The 21,080-nt window shown below is 43.5% G+C and overlaps 1 protein-coding gene across 1 annotated transcript in view; it reads right to left on the bottom strand.

Annotated features, from left to right (window-relative positions):
- The window catches only part of HEPHL1 (hephaestin like 1), an 87,391-nt gene extending 66,694 nt beyond the window's left edge, over positions 1 to 20,697 (bottom strand). Inside the window, exon 1 of the mRNA XM_068977570.1 lies at positions 20,528 to 20,697. Within this exon, the coding sequence (XP_068833671.1) occupies positions 20,528 to 20,697 (170 nt within the window). The remainder of the gene's footprint in view (positions 1 to 20,527) is intronic.
- Positions 20,698 to 21,080: the final 383 nt, after the last annotated feature.

The following is a 21,080-nucleotide window of genomic DNA, read 5'->3' as shown; positions in this document are numbered from 1 at the left end:
CTTCACTTTCACTTTTCACTTTCATCCATTGAAGGAGGAAATGGCAACCCACTCCAGTCTTCTTGCCTGGAGAATCACAGGGATGGGTGAGCCTGGTGGGCTGCTGTCTATGGGGTCACACAGAGTTGGACACAACTGAAGCAACTTAGCAACAGCAGCAGCAGGGTTGGATGGTAAGGAGTGAGAAGTATGGCTTCATGAAAAATCTGGGGGAAGACTGGTAATGAACTTTATCATATGGTTATCATAGGTTGAAGAATTTAGAATTTATCCTGGAAGCTCTGAAGACTCACTGAGGTTTTTCATAAAATGCATGACATGATAATCAGTATTTAAGGATGGTGCAATAAGTATCATTGCAGTGGTGTGCAAGTTTTAAAGGAGTCAGGCAAAGAGAATAGCAAAGATTGGGGGCAGGGAGGCTGTTTGGAGACCAGGAAGGTATGGTGCAATAGAAAAGAGATGGATGTGAAAAAAATAAGATTCTAGGATGTGAAGTGACCAGATGCCCTCCCAGAACCCCAGGGTAAAAGGGAGACTCAGTCCCAGAGTCTGGGAGCCTGAGACAATAGCAGTGCTTGTGACACTGCTTTGGAGGTGGCCATACCATCTTCTCCTGGGGGGTGGAACCCCCTTCCTCACTCTCAATCTATGTGCTTAGTGTGGGACTCCAATCCCAGAAGTACTAGCTTCTGCTTGAACAAAAACTCCTGGGTACAGCCATCCCAGTGTCTAATCAGATGATGAGAGGCAAGTCCCAGTGTCACACACAACTCCTGCATGCATGCATTCCCTCTCAGTCACTCAACAAACTGTATCTTAAGCCCTGGGGATACAGAGAAAAAGGGCAAATACTTGAAGGAGCTCTCATTCTAGAAAGAAGAGTTATTGAAACCAAGCAGGACCCTGTGGGGCCTTCCCAGTGACAGATCCCTGGTGTCCCCCACCTCTTGTTTGTAGAAAAGTTTTAGTCTCCCCAAGATCCAAAGAGCAAGTATTCCCCAAGATCCAAATAGCAACTTTAACCAGAGAAGTGAGAAAATGCAGAAACAAAGACAAGACAAAATAATAGTTTAGCTGTAAGACAAAGTCAAAGACATCTAGTTCCTCCTCAAGAGCTACAGACAATATTCTGCATCATATCCTTCTGTTGTTTTGCAGATACTAAAACCTGCACCAAGAGGAAAAAGTTAACTACGTGCTGACCACCAGCATGTCAACCCCAGACAAGTAGGAAACAGAAGGTTGATGGTGTTGACTCCCAAACACCACCTTTACCTCACCACCAATCAGTCAGAAGGATGTACATGAACTGATCACATACCCCTTGATCTCACTTTAAAAAATCCTCCCTGAAAACCACTGGGGCATTTGGGTCTTTTGAGCATGAGCTGCCTGTTATCTTTGTTTGGCCTCACATTGAGTGCCTTGCAACAAATGCTGTACTTTCCTTCACCACAGCCTGGTATTGGTAGATATGCTTTGCTACGCACTGGGTAAGTGGATCCATGTTTGCTTCAGTAACATTATGAGAACACAGGCATCTAATCTGGGACATAAAATGTATCAGGTGAGCTTTCCTAGATGAAGTTGTGCCTAAATATGGTCTCAAAGAGCAGAGACAAGTTACCCAAGCAAAGAAGATGGAAAGAGCTGATATGGCAGACATTTTGCCAACTTAGCACTCACAACACATTCTTTGGTCTAAGAGCAAGCCTTCCCCATTCTCATTCTATATGCATGGATGGGGCTCCACATCCACCTCCTGCAATGGAGAAAGTGACTCAACCTAACTGATCAGCACACCAAGCCCCCACACCATTGGTGGAGCACTCTGTCACTGGTGGAGGGATGGCTCATGGTCCAGGCCTGGACAATTCCAACCAACCAAGCCACCCTGGACCACAGTGGTTAGTTCAGGGACAGCCATAGCATGGCTGGTTGGTTAAATCCGAGGAAATCTAGGAACTTGTGAAGGGTAGCATTCTGTGTACTCAGAACTGGGAATGTGAGTCTAGAGCTTCTGGCAACCATATGGCCAGCCCAAGGAGAGAACCTGCTGGGACCTGTACATTCCTCTCATCTCTTAAATTTTGCTGTTTGCTTCTTCCCTCTATTCAACTTCTACTTCCTTTCATCATATAACTCTTCACTTTTCTCTTTCTCATTTACTGTATCTTCTATTTTCTTTTATCCATGTCCAACTCATCATGGCCCCATGGACTGTAGCCCACCATGCTCCTTTGTCCATGGGATTTTCCAGGCTAGAACACTGGAGTGGGTAGCCATTTCCTCCTCCAGGGGATCTTCCCAACCCAGGGATCGAACCTGAGTCTCCTACATCGGAAGGCAGGTTCTTTACCACTAGCACCACCTGGGAAGCCCAGGATATAATTATATCTATAATTAACAATTACTGAAGATTCTTGAGCAGGGAAATCTGACCATATATCTTAGTTTCAGGAAGACAATTTTCCCATATCTAACTTCTCTTCATCTGATTTCGCCCACCTGCTTCTGCTCACTTGAGCAAACTTCCTGAGCTTGCACCTCTGAATACCATGCCTGCCTGGCTGACAGAGACTATTTACCTTCATGCTTGATTTGCAGGATTTTATTCCTTGGTATCTGACCACAGCTTGGCTGAAACCCCCTCTCCCAGTGGCCTAAATGTGGCATCTGCTTGCCTTGTCGGATCTGGTTCTTTCTTTAGCCAACTGGAGAAGATTCACTATCTCTCTTTACTTCTACATCATCTTTCCCCAATTCTCCTCCTCTCTTCTTCCCTCTTTCTGGGTCCTATTCAAGCGGATAACTTTTTTTTTTTTTTTGCTGCACACTGTGAGACTTTCAGGATCTCAGTTCTCCAAACAGGGATTGAGCCCAGGCCAAAACAGTAAAAGGGCCAAGTCCTAAATACTGGACTATCAGAAATCTCCCTAGAATTTCTTGGTAGATGGATCCATAGCAGGTCTGATAGTCTCTATATTAGCTAATGGATTTCTGTTAACCTTATTAAGATTAGCACTTCATTAAACACTACTTTTCCAGTAGTCATGTATGGATGTGAGAGCTGGACGATAAAGAAAGCTGAAAACTGAAGAATTGATGCTTTTGAACTGTGGTGTTGGAGAAGACTCTTGAGAGTCCCTTGGACTGCAAGGAGATCCAACCAGTCTGTCCTAAAGGAAATCAGTCCTGAATATCCATTGAAAGAAGTGATGCTGAAGCTGAAACTCATACTTTGGCCACCTGATGCAAAGAGCTGACTCATTTGAAAAGACCCTAATACTGGGAAAGATTGAAGGCAGGAGGAGAAGGGGATGACAGAGGATGAGATGGTTGGATGGCATCACCGACTCAATGGACATGAGTTTGAGTAAACCCCAGGAGTTGGTGATGGACAGGGAGGCCTGAGGCCTGGCGTGCTGCAGTCCATGGGGTCGCAAAGAGTCAGACACGACTGAGCGATTGCACTGAACTGAACTGAAAAACTATAGTCCAAAAGGTTAAATAACAGGTATTTTCAAGGCTTCATGTTCATTTCCTTGAAGAGATCAACAAATGATCAGATAAAAGTGACTCAAATACAAGCTCCCAAGCAGTCCCCTTGACAAAGATCCCAGCAATCTCTAGTGTGAATAGTAGTTTTGCCCACCTCACAGACTTTTCAGGATGATGGAACCAGAGATCTACATGCTCCACACTTCAGTACTCAGCCTTTTGTTCAAATAAGAGTTGAACAAATGTTTTAGCAAATATCAGTTGAAAGAGCCCCATATTGTTTATCTGCCCAGAGCACCAGATTACTAGCCTGCCCAGGCACCCACATGTGCCAACCTGCCCTGCCCTTGTTGTAGAGTCAGTATGGGGGGAGGTTCCTATGACAAAGGAGAAAGCCATGGGTTCAGGCCTCCCAAAGAAGAGCCAGAGGTGAACCCGACCTGAGAAAGGCCAGCACTCCAGAAATCATAGGGCCAGTCCTCCCAGAGGAAGCAAAGCTCTCTGTCACCCAGATGCCAGCTTCAGCTTCCAATCCAGATAATGGAGCCAATGAGACAGGAATCCTGACAAAAGGACTGGAGAATTATAACAGTGATTTTTGTATCAAAAGCCTTGACATATCGATATTTCTTCAGCTTCTGACTGAATAAATAATAATAATAACTGGGTAAATATAATAATAAACTGAGTAAATAAATTATGGCACAGTCATACCATTTCGGAGAAGGCAATGACAACCCACTCCAGTACTCTTGCCTGGAAAATCCCATGGATGGAGGAGCCTTGTAGGCTGCAGTCCATGGGGTCGCTGAGTCCAACATGACTGAGCAATTTCACTTTCACTTTTCACTTTCATGCATTGGAGAAGGAAATAGCAACCCACTCCAGTGTTCTTGCCTGGAGAATCCCAGAGACTGTGGAGCCTGGTAGACTGCTGTCTATGGGGTCACACAGAGTCAAACACGACTGAAGCCACTTAGCAGCAGCAGCAGCATACCACTTGGTTTCCCAGGTGGCTCAGTGGTAAAGAATCAGCCTGCAGTGCAGGAGACACAGGTTCAATCCCTGGGCCTGGAAGATTCCCTGGAAGAAGAAACTGCAACCCACTCCAGTATTCTTGCCTGGGAAATCCCATGGACAGAGAAGCCTAGCAGGCTGCAGTCCAAGGGGTCATAAAGAGCCAGATATGATTTAGCAACTGAGTATACACACCCACATACCATTTAGCCGTACAAAAGAATTAGATGTTTCTACAGGTAGCAGGATGGTGTTATTATCAAATACTAAATGGTAAAAGCAAATTTCAGCGTGTAAAATGTGTAAAGTATGCCATTTGTGTATATTTAAAACAGTGTATATACACACATATGCAAAGAAAACATTTGAAAAGTGGCCAGGGAAACCATAAAGTGTAGCTTCTGGGACTTGGGACTAAGGCCACAGACAGGAGCAAGAAGGGAAGAGAAGTTTACTTTTTTAAATTTAATTCTATGTATTTCTCTTAATTTCTCCATGCTACTTTTAAAAATTAAGATGGAATATTACTAAACTATGAAAATGAACGAAATCGAGCTGTTTGCAGAGATGTGGATGGACCTAGAGACTGTCATACAGAGTGAAGCAAATCAGAAAGAGAAACAGAAATATTGTATATTAACACACTTATGTGGAATCTAAAAAAAATTGTACAGATGAACCTATTTGCAAAACAGAAATACAGATGCAGAAGTGGAGAGCAAACATATGCACATCAAGGAGGGAACGGAACGGTGGGATGAACTGGGAAATTGGGATTTACATTATTATGTATAAAATAGGTAACTAATGAGAACTTACTCTATAGAACAGGGAACTCTACTCAATCCTCTATGGTGACCTAAAAGGAAGAAAATCTAAAAAGGGGGGATATATGTATATATATAGCTGATTTATTTTGCTGTACAGCAGAAACTAACACAGCATTGTAAAGCTACTATACTCCAACAAAAAAATTCAAAGAGTTTACTTTTACTCACCCTCTTCCTTACTGTGGGAATGTTTTACTCTGTACCACTGTACTTACTTTCATAATAAAAACAAGCCTACATTTTCTTTAGACAAGAGAGTGCAGCCTGTTTGGCTACTGAGGGGTCAAACTTTCCTCCTGTGTGACTTCTGCCTCTGAAAACCCAGCTGGCACCATGAAGTGTGCTGTGAGGATGAGCTCTCCTTCCCCACAGGGAAGACTTGGCATCCTGATCCAGGAGCACAGCACCTGCTCAGCCTCTGGACTGACAAGTCTATGTCCACTCTCTCAGCCTCAGGACTGAAGTCTTGGGAACACTTCGATCTGTGCACACGTTGTCTTCCTCCTCCATTGAGCCTACATGTGTCTGCCCAGCTGCAAGCGTTCACCTCTGCTGGTCCATAGGGCTGAAGCCTACATTTCCCTGTGCAAGGGAATGGGATCAAAAGTCCGGATGCCTGACAGTGGGGCTCTATTATAGAGGCTCTTGTGTTTCCCAGTCTCACTTTCAACTTGGATGGTAATGTGACATAGTTCTAGCCAAAAAGATGTGAACACGTATCACTCCTTGATGCATCTCTGAACTCAGCTGGTAGAGACCCTTTCTGTCCTTTGACTTCCAATTATCCATGCCTAAAATGAAGACATGATCACTGGATCTTTGGCAGCCTTCCTGAGAGACTGAAGAAGAAGGTCACACCCTAGGGACGGTCAAGTGGAAAGTCAAAAGAACCTAGAACCCTAAAGATTGTCAACCTGTTGATCTCTTGTTTTGGGGGGCTTCTATTAACTAGAAACTGAGTATAAATCCTAACGGGGGAGGCTGCTCAGAAGGAGAAGGAGGAGGAAGGGTAGAGGAGAACTGAGTCATCCTCACTAACTGGTCCTGGAGCAGGCGGAGTTGCCTGGCTTTATACTGGTCATCAAGTAAGCCAACACCGGAGCAAGGGTTAGATTCAGAATTTCTGGTATCCGCTCTAAGCTCAGCTTGATGGGTAAAAAGTTATGATGAAGTTATTCATAGGAGCTTGCAGGCTCTGCAGGGAGAGACGCACCTCTGCCCCTCCTCACTTCTCTGCTCTGGGTTTGGAGTGTGTGCATACATGCACATGTACATATACCCATGTGCAAATGTCTGCTGAGCAAGAGTTCCTCAGTGTGAGTTGTCTGCAGAGCCAGCCAGACAGAAGGTGAGAATATCAGAGGAATGGGAAGTGCATATACTGCATATTTCAGCAGTGAGTTATATATTGACTTGTTTTGCACATTCCTGGATGGGTTATCAGTCTTATCACCTTGTGAAATGGAGTACTTCCTGCCATATCACTAAACAAGGATGTCACAGCCATCAGCGATTTCAGCCTTTCAAATGTAAATTTCTGAGACCCAAAAGAACAGTGTCATCTGTCCGCAGCCACTAGCCATCCCACGCGCCGCCCCCTCCATAAGTGCTGAGCAGCTGGTGGTGGGGGAGCAGGGTGGGGCACATGAGAAAGTGGTAGCCTGGCCCATCTGCCCCTCCCTGCAGTGAGCGGCCAGTCAAGGATACAGAGCAGGTCACTGGTCCCAAACAGCTGAGACACAAATGAAAGGAATGATTTCAGTGAGTCCAGACACTTGCATCTTCTGATACATAGAAGAGTGCTAAATTCCTTAATTTGAGAAAGCTGGTTTTCCTTAATTAACAATAATCTTTTGATATTCAAATTACCTGACCCTTGCTGCAAACTTTTATTTTTTTTCCTATTCTTTTTTTTTAATTTTTATTTTTACTTTATTTTACTTTACAATACTGTATTGGTTTTGCCATACATTGGCATGAATCCACCACGGGTGTACATGCGTTTCCAAACATGAACCCCCCTCCCACCTCCCTCCCTATAACATCTCTCTGGGTCATCCCCATGCACCAGCCCCAAGCATGCTGTATTCTGCATCGGACATAGACTGGCGATTCGTTTCTTACATGATAGTATATATGTTTCAATGCCATTCTCCCAAATCATTCCACCCTCTCCCTCTCTCTCTGAGTTCAAAAGTCCGCTCTACACATCTGTGTCTCTTTTGCTGTCTTGCATACAGGGTCATCATTGCCATCTTTCTAAATTCCATATATATGTGTTAGTATACTGTATTGGTGTTTTTCTTTCTGGCTTACTTCACTCTGTATAATCGGCTCCAGTTTCATCCATCTCGTTAGAACTGATTCAAATGTATTCTTTTTAATGGCTGAGTAATACTCCATTGTGTATATGTACCACAGCTTACTTATCCATTCATCTGCTGATGGACATCTAGGTTGTTTCCATGTCCTGGCTATTATAAACAGTGCTGCGATGAACATTGGGGTACATGTGTCTCTTTCAATTCTGGTTTCCTCGGTGTGTATGCCCAGCAGTGGGATTGCTGGGTCATAAGGCAGTTTTATTTGCAATTTTTTAAGGAATCTCCACACTGTTCTCCATAGTGGTTGTACTAGTTTGCATTCCCACCAACAGTGTAGGAGGGTTCCCTTTTCTCCACACCCTCTCCAGCATTTATTGCTGCTGCAAACTTTTATATAGTCTGACTCCTCGCCCACCCACCTCCTTGGAAACAGTTCTCTCAGGGTCACTTGAGATGCTATATCTTGGGTTTAAAGTCCTAACAATTCCCACTGGATAAATATAACTCTTAACTTTTAGATTGCATTTTTTTTAATTTTTTTTCCAGTTGACAACCTAAACAGCCAGTGGTCACTCCAAGGTCCATATAATCAAAGCTATGATCTGTTCCAGTAGTCATGTATGGATGTGAGAGCTGGACCATAAAGAAGTCTGAGCGTCAAACATTTGATGCTTTTGAACTGTGGTGCTGGAGAAGACTCTTGAAAGTCCCTTGGACTGCAAAAAGATTGGGCCAGTTGATTCTAAAGGAAATCAACCCTGAATGGAAGGACTGATGCTGAAGCTGAAGCTCCAATATTTTGGCCACTTGATGCGAAGATCCAACTCAATGGAAAAGACCTTGATGCTAGGAAAGACTGAGGGCAGGAAGAGAAGGGGGTGACAGAGGATGGAATGGTTGGGTGGCATCATCAGCTCAATGGACATGAGTTTGAGCAAACTCCAGGAGACAATGAAAGACAAGGAAGCCTGGTATGCTAGTCCATGGCGTCACAAAGAGTCCGACACAACTGAGCAACTGAACAACAACAATAGTGCTTAGCATAAAAACCACAGTAGCTATTTGAAACCATAGGAGGTATTTAAATCCATAAAATCTATCTAAAGTGGAAAAAGTAAAAGAGGGGTGGAAATAAGAGAAAAGTCTTTTCAGTGTCTATGCAGCAAACCACTCCTAACAATACATCTTGCATTTGTGACAGAAGCTCCAGCTCCCATGAGCTCTAGAAGATGCAAATCTGGCCCAGGTAACAAAGCAAGTGGGTAACTTCAAAGAGCCATCCATAGGAAGCAGCCTCCAGTTTAGCTCGAGTCCACTCATTAGAATGCCCATGTGGAAGGGTTGTATATTATATTTACAGTGCAGTCACAGGATAATCCCACTGTGAGCAACTGAGTAATCACCAACCTTGAAATTCATCCCCAGTCTACATTCTAACATTGTAACTCAAGCTGGGGAGGTGTCTTATCGCCTGCTGTGAAAGAATCCAGTGGGGTGGGAAGTTTCAGACTTTCTACTGCTTTAAAGACAAGATGCTCACATTGCCAAGGCCAAGGGCAATACCATGAAGGGAGACACCTTCCAAAGGTAGGCCAGATCAACCATTGTCAGAATGAACCTGTCTTTGGGAGCATCTAGCCAGTGCAGAGGTGGGCTGCCAGGTTAAATTCCGAGGGCTTTGTAGCTCACAGGAGCTGTGCAGCTCACCAGCATCACCATTGCCCCATAACCTGGAACTTTTAGTGGAAATTTTTCCTTATCCATTCAACTATCAGGCAGTTGTTGAACCTGTACTGTATATGAGACTTTAAATTAGAAACTGGAGTCAAGATGTATAATTATCAGTCCCTGTATTCAAGATATGTCCCACCTGGCTATGAAGACAAAACAGACGCTTCGCATCAAGTTGCCAAGTATTGGAGCTTCAGCTTCAGCATCGGTCCTTCCAATGGATATTCAGGACTGATTTCCTTTAGGATAGACTGGTTAGATCTCCTTGCTGTCCAAGGGGCTCTCGAGAGTCTTCTCCAACACTACAGTTCAAAAGCAATCAATTCTTCAGTGCTCAGTTTTCTTTGTAGTCCAACTCTCACGTCTGTACATGACTACTGGAAAAACCATAACTTTTACTAGATGAACCTTTGTTGGCAACTTGATGTGAAGAGCTGACTCATTTGAAAAGATACTGGGAAAGATTGAAGGCAGGAGGAGAAGGGGACAACAGAGGATAGATGGTTGGATGGCATCACTGACTGGATGGACATGAGTTTGAGCAAGCTCTGGGAGTTGATGATGGACAGGGAGGCCTGGTGTGCTGCAGTCCATGGGGTTGCAGAGTCGGACACGACTAAGCAACTGATCTGAACTGAGGATGAGGATGAGTGGCAAAGTAACATCAGTGAAGGGTGTGGTCAGAGCAAACATGTAAGATCATACAGTCACAGTAAGGACAAGTTGTGTTGTCTGAGCTTGAGATGGGACGCAGTTCACCAAGGAGAAAATGCGATCACCAGGACTAGTCTGGGATGAATGCTACTTGGCAAAAAGAAGGGTGAAGATGGTGGTTTCAAGTTGCATTTTTGGGGCAGCCACACCCTTCCTAATTAGATGAATAATTTTTGAAGTATTAATTCAGGGGGGAACTCACCCTGGTTCCTCCAACATCACCCAACATCACTTCACCTTCCAAAGCAGGGGGTGTGGGTTCAATCCCTGGTTGGGGAGCTAGGATCCCACATGCCTTGTGGCCAAAATATCAAAACATAAAACAGATGCAGTATTGTAACAAATTCAGTAGAGACTTTAAAAGTGGTCCACCTCAAAAGGAAAGAAGAAAATGTGACCATCAAGCACTGACAAATCTCCTGATACCCCCTGTGATAGCTGATGATGACTCTCAAAGATAAGTCCACATCCTAATCCCTTTCTTTGGAGAAAGAGTCCTTGCAGGTGTAATTAAGTTAAGGATTTTGAGATAAGAAGATGGTCCTAGATAACCCAGTCCTTGTGGTCCAAGGGACTCTCGAGAGTCTTCTCCAGCACCACAATCCAAAAGCATCAATTCTTTGGTGCTCAGCTTTCTTTATGGTCCAACTCTCACATCCGTATATGACTACTGGAAACCATAACTTTGACTAGGTAGACCTTTGTTGGTAAAGTGATGTCTCTGCTTTTTAGTTTTGTCTAGGTTTGTCATAGCTTTATTTCTAAGAAGCAAGCATCTTGGTTGCTCCAAAAATGTTCTCATAGGAAGGAGATTAGACACGCACAGGGGAGATGATATGAAGATGGAGGCAGAGGTTGGAATGATACAACCACAAGCCAAGGATTGTTAGCAGCCCCCAGAAACTGAGGCAATGGGTGGATTCTCCCTTAGTGCCCCCAGAGGAATTGCGGAGGAAGTCCTGCCAACAGCATCACTTCAGACGTTCTGCCTCCAGGACAGGGTGAGAACAGACTTCTGTTGTTTTAAACCACTTGGTTTGTGGTAATTTGTCACAATAGCTACAGGAAATGAATATATCCCTTCCCCATGCAAGTACTGTCATTATCCCCATATCACTGATGAGAAAATTAGGGGAAAAAAATAAAAAGACTCAACTGGGACTCCCCTGGTGGTACAGTGAATAAGAGTCCGCCTTGAATGCAGGGGACACAGGTTTGATTCCTGGTTCTGGAAGATTCCATGTGCGGTGGAGCAGCTAAGCCAGTGCATCACGACTACTTAAGCCTGAGTGGCTAGGGCCCACCAGCCACAACAAGAGAAGTCACTGCAATGAGATGCACACTCACTTTAACAAAGAGTAGATCCTGCTCAACAAAAGTAGAGAAAGCTCGCACAACAATGAAGACCCAACATGACAAAAAATAACTTTTTTCAAAAAGACTCAATTACTTATTGAGTAAACAGAGCAGGAATCCTAGGCCTCTCAGTTAATGCCAGAGCCCCACACTCACCAGCAGGCCAGGCTACTCTGGCATCTTGTTAAATTTCTTTCATAAGAGTATCAAATCCTCATTTATTTAAGCCATTCTAGAGAAGGAAGTGGCAACCCACTCCAGTGTTCTTGCCTGGAGAATCCCAGGGACAGGGGAGCCTGGTGGGCTGTCATCTATGGGGTCACACAGAGTTGGATACAACTGAAGCGACTTAGCAGCAGCAGCAGTCTTATCTTTACTGGAATCCAAAAGCCATTAATTGATTACCATTACCATTACCATTAATTGATATAGAAAATAACAGCAACCCCAAGAGATTCACAAGGCATCAGGCTGTATACATAATTTTTTTCTGCTGACAAGATAGAAACGAAAATTTGAAAGTGAGCATCTGTCTAAAACGAAGTACTAATGAGGTGATATCCTTCTCTTTATTTCAAAATTTACCAAACCCTTTCTCTTCCCCCACCTGCTTCCCTTCATTGGCTCTTCTTTCAGATAAACATACAAGAACGTCCTCACTCCCATCATATGGCCTGCTCAAAACACTTTGTCATCAGCTGGGCTGCCACGGTGATGATGGAGGTGGGTAAACTCCCTTCAAAGACCCTAAGTGGAGTTTGAGTAGTGATCAGTTCACTTGTGTCCAAGAATGATTCTGCCTATGAGTCAGCACGCACGGAAACCCCTGTATTTCACTGGGAAGGAAAAAAGCCTGCCTGAGTGTTGGTGGCCTAAGGAGAGCTTGGTGAGCATTGTAGCTTAAGTAAGGTGATCCTCTCTGGCTCCATTAAAGACCAGGCTCCACCACGGAAGCACAGTCACACCTTCATTAAGCATTGTATGAGCAGCACCGGCAGGAGTGCATCAAATGCTGACATCATCCCCAGACCAATTATAGGAGCCTTGTGTCCTCATTACACTCAGTGGGGAAGAGGAGGAATACATTCATCTGGAGGAAAATAAATAGACTATGACTCCTAAATCTTATACCTTCTAGGAAACAGTAGTGCCTATAGCCTCAATTACATTTTTGACCCCTATGATCAAGCAAAGGTACCAACTTCGGAAGTTAAATTGCACCATCTGACTGCTGTTGTATCTTCATGAAAGAATTTCAATTTATTTCCTATCTCATCCCTGTGAACCAGGATTTATTAGGCTCTTGGCCCTGCCTGATTTTGGTTTCCAAGCTTTTTTATATCACTGAAACTTTGACATTCACCTTCCTTTCCCCCTAATTTTTGCCCATTGCCCTTATTTAAACACAAAGCAACCAGAACAACTAAACTGACAGTGATTAGTTCTTACTGTAAGGATCCTTACTGTGACTGGCCTTGCTTAGTTCTCCATGGGTCATTGTCTCTGACAGAGCTCTGTGTAGGGTTGGGGAGTTTATTATACATACTCTGGACCTTCTTCTCCACCATTCTCCTCCTCTAGGTAAGGAGGTGACTGGGGTACACCAAACCCCTAAAGAGCAAAGCAGGAGGGGTACATGCTGTGCCCAAGGCCAGATAAAGTCACCAAGCTGCATGAGGGATTGGGAAGGAATTTTATGAGAATAAGCCAGGACTCTGGGAAAGAAAATATTTTGTGAGCAAAGAATTGGAGATCATTCTTAAAGGGCAGGGGGGAAATGAATAGATAAATAAAAGTACAGAATACTTTAAAAATTGCCACTTATCCCCACTCTCAGGACTTCTCCAACTTTTTTTTTTCATTTATTTGTTTTTTAATTGAAGGATAATTGCTTTACAGAATTTTGTAGTTTTCTGTCAAACCTCAACTTCTCCAACTCTTGATTTCTAGGCTGAACATTTGTAAAGCATCTTTCTCCTTGCATTGCAAAAACTTTTCTCCAACCAGAAAGTCAGATAAGATATTTTTCATTTAGTTTTTTAAATTATTTATTTAATTGGAGGCTAATTACAACATTGTGGTGGGTTTTGCCATACATCAACATGAATCAGCCACGGGTGCACATGTGTCCCCCCTCCCATCCTAAACCCCACTCCCCCTCCCTCCCCACCCCATCCCTCTGGGTTGTCCCAGAGCACAGGCTTTGAGTGTCCTGCTTCATGTATCAAACTTGCACTGGTCATCTATTTTACATATGGTAATATACATGTTTCAGTGCGTAGCCCATCTTATTTCATTTTGTATCCCTACCTAATTCCTTCTTTGAGATTATTTTGAAACAAATTATATCACTTTTATATAAATACCTTAGCACATGTGTGCATGTGTGTTAAGTCACCTCATTCATGTCCAACTCTTTGCCACCCTATGGACTGTATCCCACTAGGTTCTTCTGTCCATGGGATTCTCCAGACAATACTGGAGTGGGTTGCCATGGCCCCTCCAAGGGATCTTCCTTACCCGGAGATGGAACTCAAGGATAAAACCCACATCTCATATGTCTCCTGCATTGGCAGGTGGGTTCTTTACCACTAGAGCCACCTGGGAAGCCCAAATGCCATAGTTCAGTTCAGTTCAGTTCAGTCACTCAGTCGTGTCTGACTCTTTGCAACCCCATGAATCGCAGCACACCAGGCCTCCCTGTCCATCACCAACTCCCAGAGTTCACTCAGATTCACGTCCATCGAATCAGTGATGCCATCCAACCGTCTCATCCTCTGTCGTCCCCTTCTCCTCCTGCCCGCAATCCCTCCCAGCATTAGAGTCTTTTCCAATGAGTCAACCCTTCGCATGAGGGGGCCAAATTACTGGAGCTTCAGCTTTAGCATCATTCCTTCCAAAGAAATCCCAGGGCTAATCTCCTTCAGAATGGACTGGTTGGATCTCCGTGCAGTCCAAGGGACTCTCAAGAGTCTTCTCCAACACCACAGTTCAAAAGCACCAATTCTTCGGTGCTCAGCTTTCTTCACAGTCCAACTCTCACATCCATACATGACTACTGGAAAAACCATAGCCTTGACTAGAAGGACCTTTGTTGGCAAAGTAACGTCTCTGCTTTTGAATATGCTATCTAGGTTGGTCATAACTTTTCTTCCAAGGAGTAAGCGTCTTTTAATTTCATGGCTGCAATCACCATCTGCAGTGATTTTGGAGCCCCCAAAAATAAAGTCTGACACTGTTTCTCCATCTATTTGCTGTGAAGTGATGGGACCAGATGCCATGATCTTCGTTTTCTGAATGTTGAGTTTTAAGCCAACTTTTTCACTCTCCTCTTTCACTTTCATCAAGAGGCTCTTTAGTTCTTCTTCACTTTCTGCCATAAGGGTGGAGTCATCTGCATATATGAGGTTATTGATATTTCTCCCTGCAATCTTGATTCCACCTTGTGCTTCATCCAGCCCAGCGTTTCTCATGATGTACTCTGGATATAAGTTAAATAAGCAGGGGGATAATATACAGCTTAGACCTACTCCTTTTGCTATTTGGAACCAGTCTGTTGTTCCATGGTCGGTTCTAACTGTTGCTTCCTGACCTGCATACAGATTTCTCAAGAGGCAGGTCAGGTGGTCTGGTATTCCCATCTCTGTCAGAATTTTGTGATCCACACAGTCAAAGGCTTTGGCATAGTTAATAAAGCAGAAATAGATGTTTTTTCTGGAACTCTCTTGCTTTTTAGATGATCCAGCGGATGCTGGTGATTTGATCTCTGGTTCCTCTGTCTTTTCTAAAACCAACTTGAACATCTGGAAGTTCACGGTTCATGTATTGCTGAAGCCTTGCTTGGAGAATTTTGAGCATTACTTCACCAGCGTGTGAGATCAGTGCAATTGTGCAGTAGTTTGAGCATTCTTTAGCATTGGCTTTCTTTGGGATTGGAATGAACACACCTTTTCCAGTCCGGTGGCTACTGCTGAGTTTTCCAAATTTGCTGGCATATTGAGTGCAGCACTTTAAAAGCATCATCTTTTAGGATTTGAAATAGTTTAACTGGAATTCTATCACCTCCACTAGCTTTGTTCGTAGGGATGATTCCTACGGCCCACTTGAGTTCACATTCCAGGATGTCTGGCTCTAGGTGAGTGATCACACCATTGTGATTATCTGTATCTTCTGTGTATTCTTACCTCTTCTTAATAGCTTCTGCTTCTGTTAGGTCCATACCATTTCTGTCCTTTATTGAGCCCATCTTTGCATGAAATGTTCCCTTAGTATCTAATTTTCTTTCTTTTGTGTGTGTGTGTTCAGATGCAATCTTTTTTTTTCTGTTTATTTATTTCTTTATTTTACTTTACAATATTGTATTAGTTTTGCCATACATAGACTTGAATCTGCCATGGGTGTAGATGTGTTCCCCATCCTGGACCCCCCTTCCACCTCCCTCCCCATTCCATCCCTCTGGGTCATCCCAGTGCACCATCCTCGAGCACTCTCTATCATGCATCAAACCTGGACTGGCGATTCATTTCACATATGATGATTTACATGTTTCAATGCCCTTCTCCCATTTTGAAAATTATTTCTGATGCCTGGGAATTATACCTCTCAGGTGACTTTAAGGATTATATTTCTGGACCTCGCAGGTGGTGCTACGGTAAAGAACCCGCCTCCCAGTGCAGGAGAATGTAAGAGACACAGGTTCAACCCCTAGATCTAAAGGATCCCCTAGAGGAGGGCATGGCAACCCACTCCAGTATTCTTGCCTGGAGAATCCCAATGGACAGAAGAGCCTGGTGGGTTACAGTCCGTAGGGTCACAAAGAGTTGGACATGACTGAAGCAACTTAGCACATGCATGTTATACAAAGTAAGGAAACTGATGTTCACAGAGATCATGAAACATGTCCAAGGTTACACAGCAAATTGGGGACAAAGCAAGGACTAGAAGTCAGGCCTCTTGATTCCTGTTCTAGGCTCTTTCCTAGAAAGAGCCACGACAGTGGAAAGAGCAATGACAGAAATTCGGCTGTCATGGATTTCTAAACACTGGGCATTTTCTTGTGAATATCTAAGCAGCAGAGTGTCTTCAGAAATGATGTCTACTCATCCTGCCGAAGCCGACTGAGAGGCATGGCCACGTCACCCAAGATGACCCCTTGCTCCAGGGAAAGGTGTTGCAACACGGAGTGCACATAGTGAACTCCATATTTTGTGACAATTTCATAGGTGTCCCCTGTGGCACCATGACACTTGTGAATCATAGCTCCTGAGACATGTGTCCTGTGGTCTTCAAGCAAGAGTCAGCAGCCAACCACAACTGTGCCTTCTTAGAAACTTGCCTGAACCACCAGCCGCATGAGTGGCATGATTACTTCCTGGAATGATTAATACTAAAAGCCAGCACATGTCACAGCCTCATCCAGGCTTCCCTTTCGAGTCAGGAGTCTGCCTTGCATAAACACTGCCCCTCGACACACCAGAAGGAAACATGTGGGTACCTTGGCATTCCAGGTATGACATCTAGCATGCCAGCTGCTCCTAAAGGGCAGGAATCCTCCTCCAGGGAACCACAGCATTTGTTAAACAACCTCACTCTGATCTGATGCCAAACTGTGTTTTAGTCATGCCTGCTTTTTTTTTTTTCTTTTTCATCATAACTATTTTTGTACATTTTATTAAAATTTCTTCAAAGCCCCATCTGCTGGCTGAAATGATCAACAGAAAGCCCCTAACTTCTTCTTGCATCCAGCCTTGTGAACATGGCAGCTTAGTATTTGATTATTTAAAGTATTTTGAGTCTTTAAACAGACTCACAGACATAGAAAACAAAATTATGGTTACCAAAAGGGAAGTGGGTGGGGGGATAACCTGGGGGCTTGGGATTGACATGTACACACTACTACATTCAAAATAGATAACCAACAAGGTCCTACTGTGTAGCACAGGGAATCCAATATTCTGTAATAACCTAAATGGCAAAAGAATTTGAAAAAGAATAGATATATGTAAAACTGAATCAGTGCTGTATACTGACACTAACAGACCATTGTAAATCAACTGTCAGTTCAGTTCAGGTCAGTTGCTCAGTCATGTCTGACTCTTTGTGACCCCATGAATTGCAGCATGTCAGGCCTCCCTGTCCATCACCAACTCCCAGAGTTCACTCAAACTCATGTCCATTGAGTAGTCCCATATAAAATAAAATTTTAAAAATAGATAAGGTACTTTGGGTGTTTGAATAAACCCAGGTGACTGGTTTGGTCACTGACACCAGTGATCATTTTCAACGTTTTTCTGAAAAGAGTGACAAGTGAGACTAAACCTGCCCTTGGTAAAGAATTGGGTCTCTCTAGAAAGTTGTTATTACTGGAATTCCTACTTCCCTCAAAGTTGAGTTTAATTCAATGGGAAAGGATCACCTTTGCCAAGAAAAGGTTTCACAGTGAAAAAAAAATTAGCTCTGAAGCCAAAGGAATGTGAGTTTGGTGATGCATTTTACACTGTAAACTCTGGCACATACTTAACCTCAGAGCCTCAGTTCCTTGTTTGTAGAGTGGGAATAATAACAACTGTATGCAGTAACGAATTGAAAGTCACTGGTGGAACCCCTGGGTCAGAATCAATGCTACTGAACAGTGATAATGACATGAGCATTTTAGTAGAAAGAATTCTGTGCCTATGGAAAGGCAGTCCAACATCCCATTGAGCTTAAAGCCTATGTTCAGTGCCTTCAATGCATATGTCTTGAATAGTTTCCCATCCAATAGCAACTGACAATGATCATTTTTTTCTATTGAGCCCTTTTTGAGGATAACCGAGCTCTACTTTTAGGGAAGGCTGCTGGGAGTTAGGGGAGCCTTACAACCTCAGCTCCATTTGTTACAGTACAAACTACCACCGTCAACAGTCCGCAGATGTGAAATACAAAGAAGTCAAGAGTCTTTTCTGGGTCATCCCAGTGCACCAGCCCTAAGCATCCTGTGTCCTGCATCAAACCTAGACTGGCGATTCATTTCTTATATGATATTATACATGTTTCAATGCCATTCTCCCAAATCATCCCACCCTCTCCCTCTCCCACAGAGTCCAAAAGATTGTTCTATACATCTGTGCCTCTTTTGCTGTCCCGCATACAGGGTTATCATTACCATCTTTCTAAATTCCATATATATGTGTTAATATACTGCATTGGTGTTTTTCTTTCTGGTTACTTCACTCTTTATAATGGGATGACCCAGAGAGATGCTATGGGGAGGGAGGTGGGAGGGGGGTTCAGGATTGGGAACACGTGAACACCCGTGGCAGATTCATGTTGATGTATGGCAAAACCAATACAGTATTGTAAAGTAAAATAAAGCAAAATTTTAAAAATGATATATTTTTTAAAAAGAATCTTCTGGAAATAGCCCCCTGGACATGAAATTTCCTGGTATGAAGCTTAAGAAAAAGTCTTTATCAGTAGCCTGGCATGAGCATCATCTTTTTGAATAAACAAAACATGACTATGCCCCTTTTGTGTTGTTAGAAAGCCTGGAAGCCATGGGTCCAAGCCAACTGGATCTTTGGTCTTCCCCCAGGGAAGGAGGACCTGACTCTTACGGATTTGATAGATAGACCCCATGAATCTTAACAGCTATAAGATGAAACCTGGATGTTGAATGCACTGGGCACTGCCTATCAGGAAAGAGAGAACAGAACTTCCCTGGTGGTCCAGTGGTTAAGACTCTCAGCTTCCAAGGCAGGCGGCCAGGGTTCAAACCCTGTTCGGGGAACTAAGATGCCACAAACTGCAACAGAGAACTCGAGTGGCAGCTACTGAGCCTCTGCTCCCTGGAGCCCATGTGCAACAACTAGAGAAGCCTGAACACCTCAATGAAGATCCAGAACAACTTAAATAAATAAATGTCTTTAAAAAAAAAAAAGGAAAGGAACAAGTATGCAAATATACAACTATTTCCAAAATATCTCCAAAGATGTTCTAAAAACTACAATGTTGAAAATATGCATGATGGGACTTCTGGAATCAGAAGCTGATTTCAGAGGAAGCTCAAGGGAATAAATTAAGATTATTATTATTATTAAAATTACTCTCTTAGATTAAGATCTTAATTAATTAAGATTATTATTAAGATTATCCCTCCCCCTGGGAGGATGAAGGGGAGCAAGGGCTGTTTTGTGCAAAAATTAAACAGTCAGGGATAGAGGATGTTGCAGCACCATCTCATCCAGCTATGCCCTGGGCTCTGAGGATAAAATGCGGCCCTCAGACTGAATGGATTGGGGCTGGAACAAATTTATCACCAGCAAAATAAAGCCATTTTTAAGTAGGCTCAAGGAAACTCTTAAAATATCAGCCAAATCTACTACAACTTCCCCCCTGTGTTAAACATTGCAAACCAAAACCAAAGTGTAACTACCCATGGCATATTTATCTCTAATGATTATGTTTCATTCCAAAAATTAAAACTAAGAAAACACTGTGTATTTTAACAGTGAAGAATTCTTGAAAATTCTCAAATTTTTATCTCAAAGTTTAACTTTTTTTGGCAAAGTGAGTCCAGAGTCCCTAGAAGTTCTTAGTGGTATCTAGGGAAAATTGCCCATATTAAAAAATAGGTCATTATTCAGAATACCTGGCTGTGCATATGACTCTTTACAGACAAAGTGAACAGCTAGGACTAAGAATCTCTCTCCCAAATTACACACTTGCCCATGCAAGAGCTCTCTAAGCAAACACGAAGCCTTCCTGTTGATCTAGATCAACTCATACCCATTGTATGGGCTTCCCAGGTGGCTCAGTGATAAAGAACCCACCTTCCAGTGCAGAAGACAGGGATTTGATTCCTGGGTGGGGAAGATCCCCTGGAGAAGGAAATGGAAACCCACTCCAATATTCTTGCCAAGAAAATCCCATGGACAGAGCAGCCTGGTAGGCTACAGTCCATGGAGTCCCAAAGAGTTGGACCCCACTGAGTAATAAACAAAACCACCACCAACCATTGTAGCGGCCCAAGGAATACAAGCTGGAGTCTCTGAGGACCCCAAGTTCACTCACTTGTCTTCTGCGAAGCTTTTTCCAGTAATGACGTTCTTCCCTTGGGGCACATAGTTCCAGTATTCTTCCACAATCCCAATGTGGTATGTTCTGGTGACTGCACCAACCAGCCCAGACAGACCCAGGAGTGTGAGAAGAAGGATGCTGTCACCCTGCCACTTCCAAGGCATTTGTGGATGTAACTCGGGCCAGCAGCCTGCACAGGGACCAACCCTGCCTGTCCCTCCCCCTCACTCTCAGCCAGTTATAAATAAGGAATGGACAAGGCCCAGCTCCTCCTCCTCAGGGAGTTTGGGGTTGGGACAGAGGCTGACAACTTGTGTAAGCAGAGCAGCTTGATGAGGTAGTGGCTATGGTGACCAAACTTTTGCCAGCTGTGCAGAAATGCGTAACTGGGTTATTTACTTACTGTACAAACCAAACAGTTTTGGTTCTGTAAATCTTGGTGCTCTGCTGTGACATTGGTTTTTTATTTTTGCCAGGAATTTGCAAGGACTGTGTGTAGCCAGTCAGACTCCATTGTCCCTGGGATTCTCTAGGCAGGAATACTGAA

The sequence above is a fragment of the Capricornis sumatraensis genome, chromosome 8 (assembly GCF_032405125.1).
Source record: "Capricornis sumatraensis isolate serow.1 chromosome 8, serow.2, whole genome shotgun sequence".
Taxonomy (NCBI): domain Eukaryota; kingdom Metazoa; phylum Chordata; class Mammalia; order Artiodactyla; family Bovidae; genus Capricornis; species Capricornis sumatraensis.
The sequence above is the reverse complement of the archived record's forward strand: the minus strand, read 5'-3'. Positions and strand labels throughout refer to the sequence as shown.